Source organism: Triturus cristatus, chromosome 10 (assembly GCF_964204655.1).
Source record: "Triturus cristatus chromosome 10, aTriCri1.1, whole genome shotgun sequence".
NCBI classification, from domain to species: domain Eukaryota; kingdom Metazoa; phylum Chordata; class Amphibia; order Caudata; family Salamandridae; genus Triturus; species Triturus cristatus.
In genome coordinates this window covers 786,048,081-786,071,787 of record NC_140593.1, presented here as the reverse complement: position 1 = coordinate 786,071,787, position 23,707 = coordinate 786,048,081, and the positions used below count along the sequence as shown (strand labels likewise).

The following is a 23,707-nucleotide window of genomic DNA, read 5'->3' as shown; positions in this document are numbered from 1 at the left end:
ATGATTCCCAGGTGGTTTTCAAACAACGTTTGCCTAGGGAATTACAAAATTCCTACCTAATATTTTTAAAGTCAAAGTTTTAGGAAGATAATTCATTCTCTGAGAAATGTATTATTATAATTTAATAGGACTACCATTGGACAATTTACATACAAAAGGAGTGAAAAAATACCATTTGGCCTCAAGGAAAGATATATGTTTGAATTATGGACTTTTTGGTGGTCATTGATTCGGTGAATATTTTAAAGCGGCTACATTTACAGTTTTTATAGTTTAAAGTTATACAATTTTGTTACCCGTAAGCATTTCATATATGTGTGATTTGTATTTTCTGGTGTTTTACTGAGAATAGCATCTTGGTTTTTTTTTAACAATCTTTCTGATTGTTTTTTTTTTTTTGCCTGCTGTTAAGTGATGAGTACGATTGAAATCACTATTTCTAGTGAAATTCAATATATTCTGAGAACAGCAAAAAAGGCAAACAAATGTATTATTACATGTGATAACTATTGTTTTTCTTTTCTTTCACAGATTCTAATTTTAAAATAAGCAATTTACATCAATTTAGATTGCAAAGAAAATGTGAAAAAAAATGTATACCATTTTCTATTTCTATTACTGTGAAGGTAAGTTTAACTAAGTATCAATATGCAGACTCGCGAGATCTGCAAGAAGCTACAAAGTTTAAACACGTTTTTAAAAACACTCTTTTTATACCTATGTAGTTTTGAAATCTGACCATAATCGGATATCATGTGACCTGCAAAAAAAGAGATTTGAGGGGTTCATAATATTTCCCATTGTACCTATTGAAGGACCGCAATCATTTCAATCATTCTTCATTGAACATCTTTGCAGACAAAACTCTGTGCTTACCTTCTATCATTCGCAAGCACTTTTAAAAACAGAAATATGTCACTTTTTGTAACATAGTTATTGCGCAAGACACTCTTTCATATTTACAAAGAGAGGAAAAGGTACTCTGTGCACTTTTTCTACTACATGTAAATACAACCTCATCATACACACCACTTTGCATTGAAAGGGTGTACTATAAGTGTTGTTGTGCATGATTGCACTGAATACTCATAGAACAAGACACATCTCTAGATTTATCAGAAATCATAAATCTCGATATGTGTGTGAATGCTGCACCATTCTAAAATTGGTGTAGGAAAGCACAACAAGGAGAATTTTTTCATTTCTCCACATTTTTATATCTTCAATGCATGCTAAAATGTTCAGCATACATTGAAGGAGAAAAATGCGTTTTCTCATTTTTTTTGTGCAGGAAGGTGTGTCTTCCTGCACATAGACAAACAGCACATGACACAGATATCCTTGCACTATGGTGCAAGGGTGCCTGTGTCACCACATGGCTGCAGTTTAAGCAGCCGTGCAGAGAGAAGCATAGATTTGCAACATATTTATGTACATATGTTGCATCCCTGTGCTTCGGAAGTACTAAAGGTTACTGTGTGATGCTGCAGCACTTCCTCATAGTTCTGCACTTATACATTCACCATACACTACTAATGCATTAATTCAGTCAATTACGTACTACACATACCTTCATCTAAACTTTCACACACTAACAAAGAAATATAGCTCTTTTTTTTAAACCAGGAAAGTTAGTTCTTAGAAGAACTTATTTTTTTCTTCTTTCTTCTTTTATATATTTTTTGAGTTTTCTGAACAATTTTTATTTTTTTTGGTTTTTCTGGGAAAAAAAAGGAAAAAACAGAACAGGAGGAACAAAACAATAAACTTCAGGAAAAAAAAAACTAGCAATGGTGGCTTTCTTGCCTACCGCAGATCAGATCGATAGACTGCTCCCCGTAGCATAAAGTCGCATTGCATTTAATGCAGAGCACTTTCAAAAATTGGAATTGTGGACGGATGTCCAAATTTTGTGCTGAAGAATGCACTCTTGAAGTGCTCTGCTGCGATGAGTCGGAAGGAGCAGTAGTGACTCTCATCCTTCGGCATTCCTCCAGAGCAAGATTTACCGGATGAAGAGACCTTAGATGTTTCATCATGCTAGCTGTTCCGCATGAGTATTGTTTGTTAGGATCCCCTCGAGACAGCACTCTCTGGCAGATCTTGCACGTCACCAAGGTGGCATTGGTCTTTGTTTGCCCCTCAGGATAGTTAAAAAATTTCCACACCACAGATGAAAAACGTGGTGGGCGTGGTGGCTCTTCCAAAAAATCATCCTCAGATGTATGAGGAGATGCAGGAGATGCCTGCTGCCCTGAAGCCATTGTTTGTTCTGAAAAAAGTTTGAGCTAAGTAGAAACTTAGTCAAAAAAGCTTCTTCTTTGCAAATGATGCTCTTCCAAAGAAGGTCAAAGAAGAATGATTGAAATGGGTGGGGTCTTTAAATAGTTAGAACAGGAAGTGTAATGAACCAATCAAATCTCTTTTTTTTGCAGGTCACATGGGATCCGCGCACCCTGCGCTTACGCAGCACGCACCCAGCGCGCATCCGCGAAATTGAATTTAAAAGGAATATAGGATTAGATGTAAAAATATATTACTTTTAAGAGTAGTTTAGAGTTTGTCTTCAATTAATATTCACATGAAATACATATATATATGTTTTTTTAAATGTTAAATATTTCGCAGGATCCGCGCACCCACCGTGTCATACACGCATATGACGCATCGCGGAAGCGCGGAAGCGTCGCGTAACATGCATCGTACGTGTCGCGTATAGGCTTGGAGTCGCGTACCGGTCGCATTGCAATCGCGCATCAAACACGTACCCAACGCATACTGTGCGCGGATGCTTTCGCGTAGGGATCGAGAACGGTGCGCATAGGGTGCGCAGATCCCAAAAAATGGAAAAAATAAATAAAAAAGAAAGTTTTGAAAATATAGATTAAAAAATATTTTTACAAATTAAAAAATATATTTTAAAAAAAACCAATAAAAACAGATAATATTTTTTATTTTTAAAAGAAATAATTAAAAAAATAAGTTAAAAAAATGGTGATAAAAAAGTATTTTAAAAAAAGATAATTAATGAAATTGACACACTGAAATTGAAAAATATAGAAATCCAATGAAAATCATTAAACATGATATCTTTAGAGATAAGTTATAGATAGGAATTAGCATTTAAAAAACCTTTAAAATTCACTGAAAAAACCATAGGTTTCATGCACGTTATAGTTAGGAATTGTCATTTAAAAAACCTTTGAAATTCACTGAAAAAATCATAGGTTTCAGGGGTGTTATAGTTAGGAATTGGCATTTAAAAAACCATAGAAATTCACTGAAAAAAACATAGGTTTCAGGGGCGTTATAGTTAGCTGGACATTTCCCTCGTACAAAACCCTAGATATTCCCCCGTTATAGTTAGTTCAGCTAACTATAACTCGCGCCCCCGCAATGCACTGCTGATGACGTCACATATTACATCACTCATGACATGGTCAGTGACATCACTGATGACATCACTGATGACCTCTCAAATGACATCACTGATGACACCATCCATGTGATAAATAAGTGCATCTTCTCACACCCTTTGATATACCCAATGAAAATTTCAGATGTACATTCTCAAAACCATAGATACTCCAATACCAATAACTACATACCCACTCATTGACTCTTAGGTCTACACACACATCCACTCACTCACCTGTACAGTCACTCATACTTACAGTCAGTCAGTACAGGACTATCATATGCATTTATACACCTATATAGACACTCACACACCACCAATCATCCATAGAGGTACTCACACACCTAGTCAGTCATGCAAATAATTAATCACACTCCCATTTACTCATCTATCCAGTTATACTCACACAAGTTCACTTACTCATAAAAATACTACCACATTCTTACGCTCTTATAAAATCACTGATACAAGCACACACTCATCCATACAGCCACTCTCACAATCACACACTCTCACATATACGCACTTATATACTCTTACACACATATATACTGCATGTGACAGATGTAGTTACTCACACATGTACCGCTGAGATATACATTCAATCACTAACACACCCACACATACACTCATCTAACCATACAGTCTATCACAGATGCACTCTTAAAACCATGCACCCATAGAATCACCCACTCACACATCAATGCACAGAGTCACACACACACCACCCACACAAACACTCAGGCACCCATACAGATACTCAGACAACCAATCAATAACCCATATAGACACTCATGTAACTATTCAGAAAACCATACAGCCGCTTACACAGCAACAGACAGATACAGACATTCCCACAGTTTAGTCACTAGTCTGCAGTAACATACGTTTAATGACTCACTTATAGAGTCAGTCACGCACCTAATAAATCATCCATTCACACACTTATACACCCACTCATTCTTCCATAGGCCTTTCCCTATATATATTAAACACATTTAAACTTTTCAGAAACACACAGTCACTGGATGACGTCATCAGTGATGTCATCAGTAATGTCATTTGAGATGTCATCAGTGATGTCATCAGTGATGTCACTGACCATGTCATGAGCGATGTAATATGTGACGTCATCAGCAGTGCATTGCGGGGTCGCGAGTTATAGTTAGCTGAATTAACTATAACGGTTGAATTTCTAGTGTTTTGTACGAGGGAAATGACCAGCTAACTATAATGCCCCTGAAACCTATGTTTTTTCAGTGAATTTCTAAGGTTTTTTAAATGCCAATTCCTAACTATAACACCCCTGAAACCTCTGTTTTTTTCAGTGAATATATATATTTTTTTAGAGACTGTACATTTAATGCTAATAAAAAGAAAAGTATGCAGTTTAAAATTCAAGCATGTTTTATGTTTCCGGACCCACAAGGGTTTAATATGGACTCCAACTCCCAAGATTCATAGCAGGGATTCTAACTCCCATGATGCTTAACAACCAGAGGCCCACCTGGGCAGGTTTTCATATTAGAGGGGTTATTTCAGTTGGAGTGATTACGGAATGAACATGGCTTGGCATGCTGCCTCTGAGGAAGGAGATTTACTCTGAAACGCGTCAGGCAAGGCATGCGATGATTATTTTATCTGTCTTTCTCTGAAGTTGTTCCTGCGCTTTTGAAAGACTTGTTGGGAGTGCATTCTACTAAAGGTAACTTGTGAAACTGTATATATATATATATATATATATATATATATATATATATATATATATATATATATATATATATATATATATATATATATATATAACCTCCAAGACAGCGCTCCTTCCGATTGCTGGGACCCGAGAGAGCTGGCGCACACGCCGGCGGAGCAAGCCGGAAATTAATTGTTCCAAATGTGCAGATGTCGTGCGCTCTCAGGAACAGAGTGATCCAACACAGATGGCAGAACAAACAGGTGTTTATTCACAACGCGTTTCGACTTACAAAAGCCTTGCTTCACGTGAGCAAGGCTTTTGTAAGTCGAAACGCGTTGTGAATAAACACCCGTTTGTTCTGCCATCTGTGTTGGATCACTCTGTTCCTGAGAGCGCACGACATCTGCACATTTGGAACAATATATATATATATATATATATATATATATTCACTTAAAAAACCATAGGTTTCACACATGTTATAGTTAGGTGGATATTTCACTCATAAAAAACCAATGAAATTCCCCCGTTATAGTTAGTTCAGATAACTATAACTTGCGCGCCCGCAATCCTGCTCATGACGTCACATATTACATCACTCATGACATGGTCAGTGGCATCACTCATGACATCACTGATGACATCATCCTTGTGATAGAGTGGCGGTCGCGCGAGTTATAGTTATCTGAATTAACTATAACGGGGGAATTTCAATGGTTTTTTTACGAGTGGAATATCCACCTAACTAGAACATGTGTGAAACCTATGGTGTTTTAAGTGAATTTGCAAGGTTTTTTAAATGCTAATTCCTAACTATAACGTGTGTGAAACCTATGGTTTTTTCAGTGAATTTGTACGTTTTTTAAAATGCTAAGTTATGTATGTATTATTATTTTTTTTATATATTTATTTTACAACGTATTAAAAAACAATTTATTTATTTTTTTTGGTTTTTCACCGTGCGCGCACGGTGCGTACACCCCCGCGATTTAAAAAAAAAAAATGTCAAAAATGTTCTGCCTTCGGGGTCCTTCAGGGACCCTCTGACAAAAGCTAGGGGGTCAGGAACTCTCTACCCTGCCCCCTTTTCACGTTCGTCACCTTCCTTTTTCACTCTCGCACTGAAAACAAACAAAATGGCGGCCGACACTTCCTGATTTCGACCGATTCGAACGTTGACTAACATGTAACCACCAATCAGAATTACGCTCACGCACGTTAGGGTGCTCGCACCGTGCGCGCACGGTGCACGCACGGTGCGCGGCTATAGATATGTATGTGCTTTTAACTGCAATTTTCTCAGGAACTACTGAACAGATTGACTCCATATATGCAAAAGGCACTTCCCTGACCTGAGGACTACCTCTTTGCCAAATTTCAAGTAATTCTGTTCAGCCGTTCGGGCTGTACCTTCGACTAAAGGTCCTATGGGAAAATGCATGGGGAAAACGCGTTTTGGGACCCCCCTTTTTTCTCAGCCCCCGCTTGACGAATCTCCCCGAGACTTTCAGGGTAGGAGCTGAGCGGAGCGCCCCATTAGTTTTGAAAAATTCGTGAGGATTCGTCAACCGGCGCCAAAGGTATTCAAAATAGAATTTTCAGATTTCCTATGGAAACACGGTCCTAACTATAACTATCTATTGGCGACCGCCAGTAGATAATATATACTGTTCTATGTAAGTGGGCTCTGTATCTTTCTCTCTCTATCTCCTGCTGGTCTCTCTCTCTCTCGCTTCCTCTTCAACTGTGGTACAAATGGGTTAATAAATTCTTTGGGTGATAGCTCCCTGTCCACCTTTTATTTGACCTTCTCAAAGAAATGATCCCTTTAAAATAGCCTTTAAATGCACCATTTTCTCAACATTTCTCAAGAAAAAAACTTAAGTGTTATTCATATATAATGCTTATACAGTATTGACATTGCTTCAAAGTAATAGGTACGGTTGGGGGAGATTACAAATGGAAAAGAAGGGAGCGTTAAACCCTTAAATCTGACACATGTAAGATGCCAGTTAACTATCCACTGTGCCGTAATCCTTATTTTACTACAAACGCCTGCTGGAACAGAAGTGACTTCAGAATTTTCCATGAATTCAAGGAGTGTATACTGTATGTGCAAAGTAGTGACACCAGTTAGGCCCTTATTATGAGAGACTAGGTAATTCCAGTGGGGATGGTAGTTGAAGTTACCTGCCCCATATTAAGATCTTCGGGAACCCCGTTGAGCAGGTGTTTTTCACTAAAACATTCCTGTTTCTAAAAGTGGGGAAAATGCAGGAAAAATGTGCAGGAATCTGTACAGAAACGACATTTCCCATGTTATTTCACAAAATCAAGTAATTGCAAGTTTTTCCGTCTTCTGAGAAATACTGATGCCACTGCCATCAGTAGTTCTAGGGTGAGTAATACTAAGCATTTTTAAATACACCTTTTAATTGGCTCCACAGTGGTTGCAGCACTATCAAACACTATGTATAAAATGATGCATGTTTCTGAAAGCAATTGGGCTAAAAATGGCCGTCATATTGATCAGAGAATAAACATTCTAACAGCAGTGTTTATTTAACTCCCCTCATAGAAGCACAACATCAAATTGGTCCTGCTGTATAGAGCAGAAACTTTGAGGACAGCAGTAACCACCACCAACAGAGTCTAGACTTTCATTAACACCTGCCTTAGGAAAATCCTTCAGATCCACTTGCCAAACACCATCAGCAACAATGACCTATGACAGCAGGCTTTCCAACTCCGTTCTCATGTCACACCCTCTGCAAGCCGACATCAACACCAACAGGCAAGCCCTGACCTGGAACCCTCTAGGGAAAAGGAAAAGAGAAAGGCCAAGAAACACCTGGCTCCGAGACCATGAAGCCTCGAGGCTGACTGCAAGGAGATGAGTTATACCTGGAGTCAGATTTCATGAAAAGCCCAGGTGAGTGGTGGCTGGAGCATCCTGCTTGATGGCCTATTCCCCAGAGGAGTAGTAGGTATAAGTTAGTAAGTAAGTATAGACCATGGTTAATTTGTAAAAACAACAAACGTGCTGGGGCTCACTTCAGGGGGCAGCTTGCACCAGCCCATTTCCCCTGTTAGGACCGCCCAAAACAGAACCAACTACTAACCAGAAAGTGAGGAGAGGATGTGGTGCAATGGCCAGAGCTGCTGACTTTGGAGCTGGGGAACCAGGTACGAGACTCGGCATCAGCTCAATATCCTGTGATTCTAAGTAAATCACTCAATCTCCCCGTAAATGAATGTGTCCTTAACTGGTGCTCAAGAAAAGGGCCGATGTTGGTGATTAAGTGCTGGCTGCTGAAATTAAGCTCTGAATATAGAGCACACAAACATGAATATATCAAACAGAACCTATTTAACAGAAGAAAATTCATTTTTAGACCATGCTACCTTGGGAGTAATCATCCACACTGAGATGTGCAGGTTCATTCCGTTAAAGTAATACATTTTCAAATCTTTTCAACATACAAATCATTCTGTTATGCGTAGTATTTTTGACATACTCTGGTATGGGGCCAGGAAGCAATTATTCTACAATTAAACAATAAACTCTTAAAGGTCATACAGGGCTGCCTCTTGGATTGTTTTGCAGCTCCTGTTATTTAACCTACCTGAATTTTAAATCAACCAATAATGTTTATCTTAATAAACTATCTGATGCTTTAAAGGTATTTGTGCTTTTAGCTGTTGTTAATTTAAATAGCTGGATTATTAGGACTTTCATCTATTGTTGTTTATGGAAAAGCTGCTCTCTTGAGTTTTCAAGGTAGACTTCTTTGAATACATATACAGTCGTCAATAAACAGGATCAAAGACCATGTGGTGTCACGTCCTGTGACAGCAACAGGCAATATTAAAGGGAATCTGAGTTCACTGCCACTTCCCGCTCTCTTTCCCCCCCACACACACGTGCACGCAAACTCCCCGATTTGGTAAGATTCTGTCATATTGTCTGGATTGAAAGTAACAAAAACAATAATGAAAAAGAACACATAGTTTACCTCAAAATTATACACATCTACTTGGTGGCCGTCTCTATGCCTGTTTGCCAACCGAGCCACAATTGTGCACACTTCACTCCAGTTGTCCATGTTATTGAAGATCTGGTTAAAAGCGTTCATTACTCGTTTACCATGGGCCTTGATTCCAGCGCTTGCTTGCATTTCTTCTAGAGTTGAGATGTCTTTCAACTTCTTGAAGTAGTTTTTAGTCTTTGGAAAATCTACAAAAAGCCTAAATACAGTGGGTACAAAAAATTAGCTGTCTTGGAAAAGCAAATACATGTACAGATTGTTAGTTTCATCTTAAGGCACTTCCAAACATTTCAGTGATACGTTAATCATTGAAAAAAATATAGATCCTAATAAGAAAATATGATTAAATACACTAATGTAAAAATGTTGTGTGCATTTGGTTAAACAATAAAACGCCTTCCCCATTTTGAATATAATTTATATGCAAAATGTATTATTGATTTTGATAATAACTTTAATTTAATAAGTATAGGCAAAGCGAATGGGTTTAACCTGGGATACCGGTGAGAAGACCTATTGACTTTGCCAATGCTTTTTTTGTTTTCCAGATGTCTAGTCGGTTTTCACCCATGGAAGTCATCTTGTAATGATTTTTCATAAAGCAAAATCAAAGGCATTCCAAGATGGCTGCATGTGTATGCACGTGTAGAAATCATTGGAAGAGACCACCATGGATACAGCAGCTGTAGGTGGATGGAGTTCGGGCTGTGGGTGGGGAGCAGACAGAGCAGGAGCTCAAATTTAAATAACAATAGCAGAGTCTGGAAAGGAGAAGGAGAAAAAATATAGCAACATTACAGAGAGATGATGCGATGCAATAGTTTAGTACATTGCAAAACACTTTTGCAATTGCAGAGCCTGTGTTTTTGAAATTTGCAGACTTTGCAACTTTAAAAGAGTTTTGTTCTTGAGGCCCATAGTGTTTGTATTTAAATGTAATTTTTGCAGTTTATATATCTATAGCAAACTTAGGTCTCACCCCAAACTAACTGCTGCAATCATCTATTTGAGCAGCTGGTAAAACCTATGATCAATATCTTACTGGCCTTTTGGTCAAAACAAGAAACATCTTTTTGGGCCCTTAGTGCTGCAAATTATTTACAGCACTAAATTGTGCCAAAATGTGGTAACACTTTAAACTACTTTAATTCCCTAGCTTCAATAGTTTGTGGTAAAATAAATCAATGTGGTCAGTTTGGAATCCAGACTTTGTTTTCTGTCTCTTGTGTCCATAGTCAAATAGTTGGTATAGGGCCACGATCAGATATTCTCATTTACTATTGTTTGCTGTGTTAGAGGGTCAAAATAACAACCTAAATCTAACAGTCCTAGTTCAAAAATGTTATTTATTCATTCCTAACTATATGCCACAGCCTCAAATCTAAAGGAATAATTGTGGCTGAGTCAGAAAAACAAATTATTATACATTGGTCTGCGGACAACAGAATGTCAGCCACCAGTTTGCAGCAGCTCACTTTATTCATAGGTCCATATTCACAAAGGTAATTTTACAAGGGTATAAATCTACTCCTGCTCCTATTTCAAAATGCATATTTACACCTATGGGCCAGATTACGATGTTGTTAGGAAAGCATTCCCACCAAATCGGTTCCGGAATGCTTTCCGAATGACTCGGATCGGGGGGAGTATGACTGAGTGATTTGGATGCAACAGGATGCATCCGGATACGATTCGGTTCTGAACGTAAGCACAGGCTCCCATTGAAAAAAAGGGGTGGTTGGGAAAAGTTGTGACCCTGTGGCGGCCACCCCATGTTGCCTGCCACACTGTGCATGCATGGGTATGAGAGACCCATCGGTACCCCGTGGGCCCAATTGGGAGGGCCGTGGGTGAAGGGGGGCCTGCTACGGGCCCCCGAAGTCCGATTCCCACAGCTGATTCGTCTCGGCCAAACCGATATGGAACAGCTGTCTTAATCGCTCATTTGAAAACCGTCTCCATTGGGCTGTATGATTCAGCTCTGAACGGCTCGGGCTGCCTGAATCCCATCCGGAACTGATTCAGACAGCCTGGATGGCTCCTTTGCATCGTACTTGGGCGCCTGGAAATGTGACCGATTCAGTCAGAGACAAGGCTTCCGAATCGGATTCAGACAAATTGAATGCCCTTTGAAGCCTTTCCTGATGACATCGTACTCGATCCCTAAGTGTAGACTTGCATGTATCAACTCCCCTAGTTCAGGATGTGGAGACATATAGAACAGAATTTAAAAGGTTAAAGTTGAAACGTGGAACTTTTCACACTGATGGAGTTCTCTATGAAAGGAGGCAGCAAAAAGTTTGTTTGATCAGTAGTGGCTCGTGGAGGTAGTGCTGCGGGGCGAGGCGGGGGAGGAGCAGAGTGGGGGGTAGTAAACTACGGCATACGGCCAAACAGAGGTAAGTAAACAAATAAATAAATAAAACAAATTTCATTGTGCGCGTTGCATTGCCAAATGCGATGCAGCGTGCGCAACAAAATTTGTTTTTATTTATTTATTTGTTTATTTACCTCCGTTCGGCCGTATTCCGTAGTTTACTACCCCCCACCCTGCTCCTCCCCAGCCCACCACCCCACGCACTCCCTCCACGAGCCGCTACTGTGTTTGATGAATCCACAGACTCGATGATTCAGGACAGTGGGGCCAGTGCCAACAAAGGAAACCGCCCACTGGCACTTTAAAACACAGTTATCTACACAAGAGAAATGTAAAGAGAAAAGAAATAGTCAGATGGTGGGAGGTTTCACACCACAATAATTACATTGAAGTTGACAGAGTCCCTAGTTGCTTAAGAATTTTCATAATTCCAAAACACCGAAACCTATCATCCTATGTAGCACTAATAAATAAGCAGTTAAAAGGAATGCCTTCTTATGCCGCACACATCTTCTTTTGATATCTTTATGGGAGCCCTGATTGTAGACGGAACTGACATAGCGTCTTGGGAGTGCAACATATACACTTATATGTATGTGAAAAGTGAATAATGTTAACATTATTTCCTATGGGGGTGTTCGAATAAGTCCCTGTCTCTGTTATTTTCCATGGAATGTGTTACAGTACCTTTGAGTGGCCATTTGTGTTGCTAGACTTACTCCAAGACTATGCTGGAGTACCTTTACTATCATTTTGTTACATTTAGGGCTGTAGTAACTTTAGAACTGTAGTTTGTGAACAGAAATGGTCTAACTCTTTTGTGTGAGGGTGGTTATATTAGCAGGGCCCTCTCATAATCCTTCCTTTCCTCTCTCTAAACCCCTCCTTTTATTTCCCTAAACCTCTCACATTCAGTAGTAAGTATTTCCTATTATACAGCCACTCCCCCGGTCCCTCCCACATTTGCTACAAAAACATACACCTACTTATCCGGAGATGCAAAAATCTCTGCATCGACGAACTTAGGACAGGTGGAGATCTCTGCACTTAAATCTTGTAGTAAATAAGTCATAAAATGTGTAGTATTACTGTATATACTAAAAATGTAGTTTGTGAATAGGCCGCACAGTTGTTTTTAATCATCATCATCTAATTGCTTCATGTTGGGGAAAATATACAGATAATAACATTCACTTATACAAAGTAAAACAAAATATGCAATTAATCATCACTGTTTACAAATCACTGTTGATAAAAAGATTATCTTAATAGTTTTTATACTGTGAGATTGCAATCAAATTGTTGATCTCCCACAATTGCATCTGAAGGCCAATTGATTATATATAAATGAGAAAAAACATAATTAAAAAAATTGTGCACATCATTTTTTGATAAGTACTATATCCATGTTCAATAAATCTGGAATCATTCACCACAACCAATGAACTGACAGAAAATCTGGAAAGTGTTGGTGCATCATTAAGATGTTGGTTCTTGTGATCTTGAAAGTGCTAGAAAATTATTAACATGTTAGATCCTTTGAGTGAGCATAATAAACAGCATTTTCTAGTTTAAATGAATGAAGGACACAGTACTAAAGAAAACTGTTCTACTTCCTCATTTTGTTCTTTGTTGACCTCGAATCTGAGGCCTTTTTAACCCTCTTTTTGTTCTTTCTGCAAGGGATGATGTAATCAATAATGTCATTGAACATGTCACGAGTGACGTAATATTGGAGGTGATAAGCAGTGTATGGTGGGGTGCAATTAACAGTTAGATCAGTAAAATATAATTAGTGAGTTTTTGTTTGTTTTTGTTTAAAACACTAGTGTTTATAATATTGCAAGACCTAACTATAACGTCACTTTAGCTTTATTTGTTTTCAGTGAATTTCTATTTTTTTAATATAAACTAAACTTATAGTACCTAAGCTAACTAGAACATTACATTAAACTTTTTTTTGTGAATTTCTATGTTTGTAACCTAAAGTAAGACATTAGTACCAGACCTAACTATAGCATCACTTTAACCATTGTGTATTTTCAGTTTGTTTGGGGGGGGGGGGAGTTCACCTAAAGTTCACCCCAAGTAGGATCTTATTATCTTACCTAACTATAACATGACTTTCACCTTTGTTTTTTCCCAGTGATTTTCTTGTAGATTTAATCATATTTATCCTCACTGAGCATAACATTTGACTCTACGGAGGTGGCTGGAACCCAGGGCCTGATCCAACCTTCCACAGGTAGCCAAGTCATCCCCAGGAAAAAGCTCTCTTAGCCTTTCAGTACAATTTGTTTTTTAAATGTGTGGTCCAGTGGGATTCCTGCAGTACACCCACGGGACCACATGTCTAGATATCTCTTATTTTCTCAAAAATGGCATAACATGTTTACACTAATTCACAAAAAAGCACTTTCTGGGTAAATTTCTAGCTTTCTGCCAAATTGGTGTAATTCTGTTCAGCCATATTTTCTGTATAGCTGTTTGAAATTCCTATGGGAAATTACGTGAGAAAGAAACGTTCTTGGACCCCCAATTTTTCTCAGCTCCCACTCAATGGAGAAGCCAGAAACTTTCCAGGAAGGAGCTGAGGTAGATGAAATTATTTTGGGGGGAAAGTTTCGTGAAGATTTTCAAACTGTGTTGGACTTATTAGCAATACAAAAAGTGCTGACCTAATTGTAAGTTTACAGAGTAATACAATGAAATCTAAGGTCACATATCAAAAGCACATAGATGCAAATACACAATAAGATGTAAATATAATAGCAATACATTGGTAGACCATGGTCCTCTTCTATAAACACTACACCCCAGTCCTGATCGCTTAGTGATCACAAACTTTTAAATATTCTGGGGAAATGGGAAAACAAAAACAACACAATGCAGTTAGGATTTAAGGGATGGAATATTAGTAGAAATATTAAAAACAATTAATGCTCGTTATTACTAATCAATTCCAAACACCACACTTTGAAGTGGGTGACCTCAATCCATTCTTATAAGTCTGTTTCTTTGTGACAGGTTATTTGCAATCCTAATGGCCTCAAACACTAAAAGTAAATGAAGTAGTCCTATGAAACAGTGAAATAGTAATTTCAGAAGCTAAGCAAATCTCTCAGTTCATGGTAGGTAGAAGTTGATACTGCAAAACATCCTACACTTGAATTGTGTTTTTCTGGATTCTGATAGAATGTAGGCCATTTAGAAGCTAGACCTCTGCACACAACGGTGAGGTCAGGGGATGAGCAAAAACTTTGAAAGGTAGTCACAGATGGAGCATGCTCACCAGTAGAGTCAACAGTCAGATCACATGAACTTGATGGTGTCTGTGTCGTGAGGCCGAATTCTTCTGGTCACTAGTGAGGAGGAGATATCTTATAGTCACTGTACATGTCTCATGATTCCTTGCCTGGCCTGGGGTTTCCAAGCAGGCAAGTCAAAGGAACGTTAGCGGGGCGATTAAACCCTTTTCCTGCTAAGAGGAAATGGTAATACTCAGCTCCACATTCTGAAAGAACCACTTAAGGAGTCACACAGGTTTGTTTAATGGCTGTGAGGTCTTGCTTTAACAGATGTAGGTATCCTGCTTAAATGTTCAAGGTGGGGCAGCCTTCCATTGCCAATCAAAGTTGGTGCATCAGCCGGTCGATCTAACTAACTTGCTTTCTGCAGAGTTTCCCTCACCAGAGAGGATTCTGGGGCAGGCATCCCTTGCCCTACTGCCAGAATAAACAGTGAAGGTCATTCCTCTGTGCAACTAAATGTACAAGCACTTGACAGACAGGTCCTGGAGGCAAAGAAAGCAGGAGAGGATACAGTAGACGATGAGGTATCCGTGTTGTGCTAGGGGTGGCAGTCATTCTCTAACCTGCAAACAGTATTTGTTTAAATATAAAGGCATTCAACATTAGAAATGGGTTACTCTACGCTGCTTTTGACTGAAAACTATCTTCTGTTCACAAATTTTATGATTTTCACAATAATTACTGTGAAACTGAAAAAGCATATTGTCGGTGACAATTTCCATTCATCAAAAAATCCACCCAACAAACAGGCACCTTTTTTCCCAGTCCTCAACTCACCCTATACCGATAAGACTGGTTCTGAGGTCCTACTTACCACTAGGAGAGTCCAAAATCTAAATCTAGTCATATTAATTTGGCTGCCTGAACGTTCTTGTAAGATCATCCACAATCCCACCAGAGGCTCTGCCTTCTATTCAGTAGTGAAATTTTATTCTTACTAGAGAAGGTAAGCAAATTGGGGCTGGCCCAGGGACATAAGCGAACTTAAAGGCGTGTACCCTTTCTTAATGGAAAAAATTGTCCCAAACATGTAGGAGTGAAACCTTTATACTGCCCACACAATCAAAAAGCCTTTATTCTCAATGAGTGCTAGTCCTGTTCCATGGGTTGCAATCATCCAATAATAAAAGCTGCTGGGTCTGCTCAACCCTTCTCACTGAATTGGCAGATAATTGTGTCAAATCCATTATTAGAAGTGTCAGTTTGCAATACAAAGTAGTGAAGGGCCGATGGAAGTCAAGTGGCTTCATGACGGAAGCCTTGCGGAAGGCTTTTGTGCCACTCAGCTGCATGTTGACAATCTAAGGTCCAACTGAGTTTCTTTTGTTGCTTCCTGGAAGCCAGTGCCATGAGCAGAGGCACAATGGAGCTACAGTTCTCCACAAAGTTCTACTTATACTCAGTGAGTCCTGAAATGCCAGCATGTGGGTCTGCTAGGTTGGGTCCTTTTAATGTAGGATAGCATCAATGCTGTCCTTGTGAACTCCGGTTTTACACCAGCCACTTGGTGTTCAGCAAGTTCTTTACCCAGAAGAGTATGTCCCTGAATTGAAACAAGCCCTCTGGGGGAAGAACACTAGGAATCAAGGCAATTTACTGGTACCCCTTAAGCCTGAACTACTCACAATCAGCAGGACAAATGACATTTACTCAAATCATGGGATCTCCATTATGTTAAAACACTATACTTTGCCCTCATTAACTAGTTTAGCTAACCTGAACAGGTTGCTTAATGAAAAGTTAATAAAACAAGCAATTATTTTAGCACAAGTCGAAGCAGATTTGGAAAGATGTTTGAAACTAATAAATAGTTTGTATAAAAAATATTCTTACAGCCATATTAGTCAAAGTTATCTCGATCTACCGTTAAATCCATCAGTGAAAAGAAAGATTTTTAAGGTTCCGCCTTCTCTATATTCCATTTGTTCGTTCGAGAGTTCTTGGAACAAAGCAGTGAATGAGATGTTGTTATGTTGTCTTTGCTCCATGAGTAAAGAAACAATTGAGCACCTTCTTTGCATGTGTCCCAAGCAGCTCGATGTTCAGAAAAAAAAATCCATTGTTTAGATTGCATGGAATAAGACAACTTAAGGACGCAACCAATTTTTGTTTAGAGGGGAGTGCAGAAAACAAATTGGGTGCATAATGACATTCATGTCCACATCAGAATAGCGCCTTAAACATTTAACCTGACTGTTTTCCAAAAGTCTGATAATATTGCACAATCTGTTATCTTATGATAAATTTCAGCTTTTACCTTTTTTGTTAATGTCGTTTTAAATAGTATGGAGTGTTCTTTTCTTCAAGTGCATCAATGCAAATGATTTTAAGAAATCCAACAATAAACGACAACAATTACACTGGTAAGGCTAACAGTATTAAAAACAAATCAGCAGTGCCCAGTTTATGGATGAATATATCAACTCAGAGAAAAGGTTAAGCTTCTATTTTTGTTACCAAATTGAGACCTCTGTGGTCCACACAGACATGGAGGTCCACTGACGAAGCCCACTGTCCTTGTGACCGCCAGCCTGAAGCACGGTTGGAGTTCTACTAACATAATTTGGATCTTTTACCTGACAAGTAGTCTGTCTCATGTATCTGTGCAGTGCCTACTCCACAGCGTCATATCGCTGGGGATTTCCACTCCCATCAATAAACCATATTTCCAAGTCTCTCACAGCAGGCTGGGGAGAGACTTGCAGTCTTCATCCTTGTCTGAGGCATCATGGAGAGCAACTGTTTACAGCCACTGGTGGTAGGTTTTAAGCTACTGACATTGAAAAGAGGATGGGCTGAGAAATCAACCCAATGTTAATTTAATAATTGTCTTCACCAATATTAGGACCTCCTGATTCTAAGGTTACCTACCATGAGTGTACTTCAGATTGAACCACTCTTTGATGATTTTCTAGTTATCCTTGAGATTTCTATTAGCTTTGTGCGGTAGATGGGCCATCTTCTTGCAAAGTCATAACATAGAATCAATCATATTGGGGGGAGATCATGTGTTTTGCTCCCAACCATCCAGGGTGCTTGAGAGACAGAGTGACCAAAACCAAGCTCAAAATGAATGCAGGTCAGTTTAAGCAAAACCTGACTTTGTAGAAGGGTGTCCCACTTCCTCCTCAGTGGGGCTTATTTTGGGCCATTAGCCTCATGAGCATCTTACTGAAGTAATAATCTATACCACTGGTCCGAGGGCAGTACATGCCACATGGCCTTTATGAATGCTGAAAGGGAGTGTTTAAGGAAATCAGCCCAGGTGAAAATTCCCAAAAGAAGATGTGCTTTCATTTGGGCTGTTGTGCTTCTGAGATGATTCATCTCAGGAAATATAGCATGATGGTCCACAACAGTAAGTGTATACTTGTGCTCCAAAGTGGTCGGAGGGCTCATGACCAACAATATCCATGCTTATCCAAGCTAATGGCATCCCAGTCATTTGCAGTGGTACCACAGGATGGCAGGGGTGGCTCCTCTGTTTGAGCACATTAGCGTTGCCCCACCTGTTGCTTGCGCAGAAGGCAAATAAGTAAAATGGCATGTTTACTTAAACGCCGCAATGCGAGGGCAGGGGGGAGGGGCTGAATCCTGCAATTGCATGATTACATCTGCCCCTGCAGTTCGCATGTCGCATGGGCTGGCTCTATTGCTATGGCAGCCTGACACGTGCAGTGCGCACCCAGCAATCACATGGCTGTGAACAGCCGGGGAATTGCTGGCACAGGCCTCCAGCCTCACAATGAGCGTTGGGTTGGCCTGCTCCCACTAATCCTAGAGCTTCTGTCAGCATGGCAGCAGCTCCAGGATCAGCTGTATTGGTGTCCACTGAACAGACGGAAGCCCTTCCCTTTCCTGCTCGAGGACGCTGATCGTGGAGAGAGGTACGCACCCAGGGGAGCAGTATATGGTGTGTTTGGCGCCATAGTGCCCCACCATATTTTTATAGTTGTAGCCACCACTGCAGGATGGAAATCTGAGGTGCCACACTTAGCAAATGTTTGTGAAGTCAGTCATGATGTCCTGCAAAACATCTCAACATTCAGGATTATTTTGGGTCAAAGATGTGTGTTAAGAGCCTTTCTTTGATCTTTTTGACCTAAGAAGATCCTGCCAGGGGTATTCGTATGCTAGTGTCTGCTATCAGATTAGAATTTGGCTTGATAAGCTCCTATAACCAAGGTTTATGTAGGATTCTGCGTTGGGGATATCAGTTAAAAAATAGTGAGTCATATACATTAAGGGGTTTCATGTGGCAAGACATTTTTGGTGTTAAAGTAGGTAAATATTCCCTCTCTCGTAACTTTTCTCTAGCACTAAAAGTCTTCTGTGCACAAGAAGAATAAGAGATCGCCCTCTCGCTTTCAAAATTGTAATCCTTTTTAAAAAATACAAGTGATAAGATCAACTATAATAGAGATATTACATTTTGCAATTCTAAACGGTGGTTAAAGTTAATAGCCTGGTCGAATTCACCGAGAATTCCTCCGAAATATTTATCTTGGAATCTAGATCATGGAATTCGACAATGGCTTACCCTATGTTGGATGAACCTTTTACCTTTAAATGACCTAACAGCAAACTGGTCTCATTGCATGAAAATTTTAAAAATTTGTAACTGCTGTGAGCTAAGCATTCAGAACCTGGATCATGTCTTGTTTGTATGCCCAACATTGGCTTGGAATCGTCATTGTTGGCTTTGTCCTATGTTTTTACAAAACTGTATTAAAAATATAACTTCTGCCCGTGACTTTCTCTTTTGCCCGAAGACCGAAGCAGTCTGTGTAAAACTATTCAATTTTTTTAAGGAGTTTATGAATATATTTTAACTTTGTATATACCCTTTTAAATGGGTTCTCCTTGTAGACATATGTCTCTCCCTTTATTACGCTGTTAATTCCTGGGGCTTGGTGTCTTTTTAAGGAGTCTGAGTACTCTTTTCCCTTTTAGATTGTATTTTGCACATGGATTGGCTGCTATTCAACTGTTATTTGCACAATCAGGATATGTTGTACTCTCACACCCTTGCTGCTATTTTAAATCTTGATTTTCTAAAGATGCTGTTATTATACGCTGCTGTATAATGTTTTAGAAATTTGCATATGTAGTTGCTGCTATTTGATGCACTTTTTGCACAAAATTAGGTTATATTTAGTTTTTAGGCTTTGTGGTAAAAAGAAAATGCATTGTTTATCCAAATACGCGGATTTTTCTGAACTCTTTTTTTGGCAGCGGTTTTTCATTTAACATTTCGTTGCTGCTTATCGGGCTTAATGTTGAGAAGTTTTATTTGTATCTCACTCTTTATGTAACTAAAAAGATAAGACCAGCTATGAAGGGTTTCGATATTTATTAATGGACGGAGAAATGAATTGTCCTTATGTTTTATTATATCTACTATGTAATAATTGTATGTATAGTTGATGTGGACCTCATTGGAGATCCAAATGTTTAATAAATATTGAACTGAATTGAATTTCTAACTCCCTCATTAACATGCTCAATGTTACCATTATCTTATAAAGTGATGAGAGCCAGTGCAATCTTCCAGAGCAGATAATTCTTATCAAGCCAGTCTGGCAACACCCATATTGGTGTTCCCACATCTCGGCAAGAACAGTCATCCTGATGGCATCAATGTAAACAGTGTGCAGGAACTTCTGAGAATACCTGTGTACCTGTATAAGAATCTGGATTTCTCTACATAAGCTGCAGTGCACAATATGAGGCTGACTTTCGGATTTGTGACTGAAACTGAACTCCAGGCTGGTTTCCCTAAAGCCTTTTCAGGCACTTAGAGTGACTATTTCCTTGGGTCTTGTGTTGATAGTCCAATCAGATGTCAGGGTATTTGTGTTTCATAGGCTTAGGCGCTGTATACTGTGCAGCCCCCGGGATGGAGCTAATACTCATAAAGTTCTCTACAGGAGTACTCAAGCTCAATGGGATTTCTAGTTTTACTCTCTGGAATAGTCCATCGGTGTCCATCGGTGTCTGTGGCTGTCCTCTAGACTATCCCTTCTGGTTCAAGCTAGTGGCAACCTACCAGTCCGCTATCCGTCTGCACGGGTCTCAACCCATTGGTGTCAGCAACGTACACAGACACATATAGAGGAGAAGTTGCCACTTTCATCCCATTCACCCAGCCTTTCAGCTTCTTATAATCACCATATATCTTTGACTCCCATATCTCATGTATTCACCTCATGATTTCCATTAACTTAATGGTATTGGATAGTGGTCTCCCCCATCCTCCAATGAGGGTTTCGTCAAGTTAAATTGCAGGTGTTAATCTTCCTCACTGTGGTGGTAATTCAGTAAACTGATATTCAACCATCCAAGAATTCTCCAACAGATGATTTAGCTCTTCCTCTACAAATCAGTGATATTTCTGTTACTATCCAACTCAAACAAGGTCCCCAACAGGGCCGGACATGCCTTTCAAACCATGGGCAATTTACTCAGGAGCTAGAGCATTTGGAGGCAGGTTTAAAAACTCAGGGCCGTCGCTAGGCCATCAAAAGGACCTTTCCTCGTCAGGACAAAATATATCTATTTTTTTCTAGGCATGGGCAAAAAGTTCCACTTCATCGGCAGAGCTCGCTGAGTGTTGCCCACTCTGTCTTCCGCTTGGAATGCAGAGTTCCAGCAAAACTCCGCCAACCGCCATGTGGCTGAATTTTTTCTCATGCGCAGCTTGCCAACGTTAAGTTGGGGAGATTGAGCAAGAATTTGTGTCCCCAAGGGCAATTTTCAGATGCTAGAATGCCTCCTGATGAGACTTCTCAAAGGGCCAGCCGCATTGAGAAAGCTGACACTCAACTAGAAAATCTATTTGAGTGGCAAAAAGAAGGAGCAACCTCTGGCGCACCGAGTGCTGCAGTTCATGTTGATTTTATAGTGCGAAACAAGCACCCGACACAAAAAATCAGCGCGAGAATCGCAACATACCGAATTTCACCCGCTCGTGAAAGTCTGCGGAATCTAGCAGTTTTTTGGTAACTCTGCAGAATGCTGCTGAGTGTAACTCCGCGATATCCACCAACCCCTAATTTTCTCCTTTATGATAGTGAAAGGATGTACTTATTTTGTACAGTATTTGCTGCCACAGCCGTGTGACTTAGCAGCACTGTAAAGAATGTAATGTGTATAATTACAAACTCAACAAGATTTTTTCTTAGGCAAAGTAAGATGTAATTCCTTCAGCTTTACAGGAGGGAAGTAAAGTCGTAAAAGTGGTGCTTACACTGGTATGTCACAGCAGTCACAGCCTAGCTAAGACTGCCTAATGATATTATGACAGATGTTTTATCCTATGTTACGCAGATGACACTCAAGGTCACTGCTCCCTGGATGCAAATGCCCCTCAGTTTTTCACTAATTTACAAGAGTGTTTTATCCAGGATTTCATCTGCCCACTTATCACTGATGCCAAAGTTAAGTGATTGAGGTCTTATGAGAGTTTGGCAGATAAAGTACTCAATTGCAAAAGCATCCTGCCCGCCAAACTGACAGCCTTCCTGCCTCATTTAGAGATGGGTGGACTATCAGCTTTCAGTGGACAGAGCCCCCTTTGGCTCCAACGACAGAAAGCTACTTCTGATAGCTCAACGGAGTAGGGGTCATCGGAGTAAAGCCAAAACACTGCCCACTCGATTCAGAGCCGGCGGTCTGGTGTTTTCTTTCCTGTCAGTCAATGCCAGAAAGACCTGGTGGTGAGGGACAGGAAAAAGACATCGACTCCCATGCCCTCGGAGAAAACTCACAAGGTGTTGGGGCCATTAGCTTTTTATTTTTCAATAAATTCCTAATTAAGAAGTTTTTTTTAATTTTGTTTGGTGGACAGCCGTCAAATCTAATGGCGGCCACCCGCCAACTCTTTCATACCTTAACAGAAACCACCTTGACAGCGTTTCCTGTCAAGGTACAGTAGTCTGTCAGAATGGCTGATGTGATGTCCTCTGCGACCCTGACAGACAGAGTACCATCCACCAAACTCTAGATCTGGTCCTGAGTTTCCTTCTCATGTTTTCATGCATTGTACCTCTTTGTTTTGAAGGGAAGAGTTTTTCCAGAATGCACACATCCTATAGTCAATTGAATTTTGCAACAACGTACACATGAGCCTCTCACCTTTTCCAAACACCAACTAATATTGAACTTTGTAGTAAGACAGATGGTCAAAAAACATACGGCAACAATTCATTAGAAAGGCAAAATCTTCACGGGTTGCCAAGAAAGCAGCCTGTTAAGTTCAATGCAGCTAGCTTGATGCACAGAGTGTATATTGGCACGGACAGTTCCTGTCTTAAGAAATGATTTGCTAAACATTCATCCAGCAGGCTTCTTCATTCCGACGTATCCTATAGATATCTAGACCCAAAGCTATAGAATGGCCTTCCTGTTCAGCTCCCTAGGACTCAGAACTATTGATTACTTAAGAAAGCATTTACAACCTTGTTTTGCACACCAGCCTTTCAGGGCAGTTCAACTTCTGTTACCAGTGTTTATTAGGAGAGGCATTTTTTATTAGCACAAAGGTGGTCTCTAAAGTGAACAAGGGTTCCGTAAATATATTAATGTTATTAGTATTAGTAGTAGTATTAATAATATTGTTTATTAGTGTTGTTATTATAATCACCGTTTTTGCAAATTATGAATAATAATAAGACACTACTACTGCTACTAATAATAATAATTATTGTTATTGACCCGGGTTAGCTAAAGCATTTATAGTTCTAAAAAAAACAACAAAGTTGTCTTGCGGAAACTATTCCTGCTGTCTCAAGAGTAGTCTCTCGGAAAGGGTCAGAAGGCTAGCACGTCCTTGAAGTTGCCATTCGGGATAAAGAG

The 23,707-nt window shown here is 39.6% G+C and overlaps 1 protein-coding gene across 1 annotated transcript in view; it reads right to left on the bottom strand.

Moving 5' to 3' along the window:
• Positions 1 to 23,707, bottom strand: part of LOC146789999 (cytoglobin-2-like) — a 348,677-nt gene that overhangs the window by 75,717 nt on the left and 249,253 nt on the right. The window contains exon 2 of the mRNA XM_085628321.1: positions 9,131 to 9,362. Within this exon, the coding sequence (XP_085484447.1) occupies positions 9,131 to 9,362 (232 nt within the window). The remainder of the gene's footprint in view (positions 1 to 9,130; positions 9,363 to 23,707) is intronic.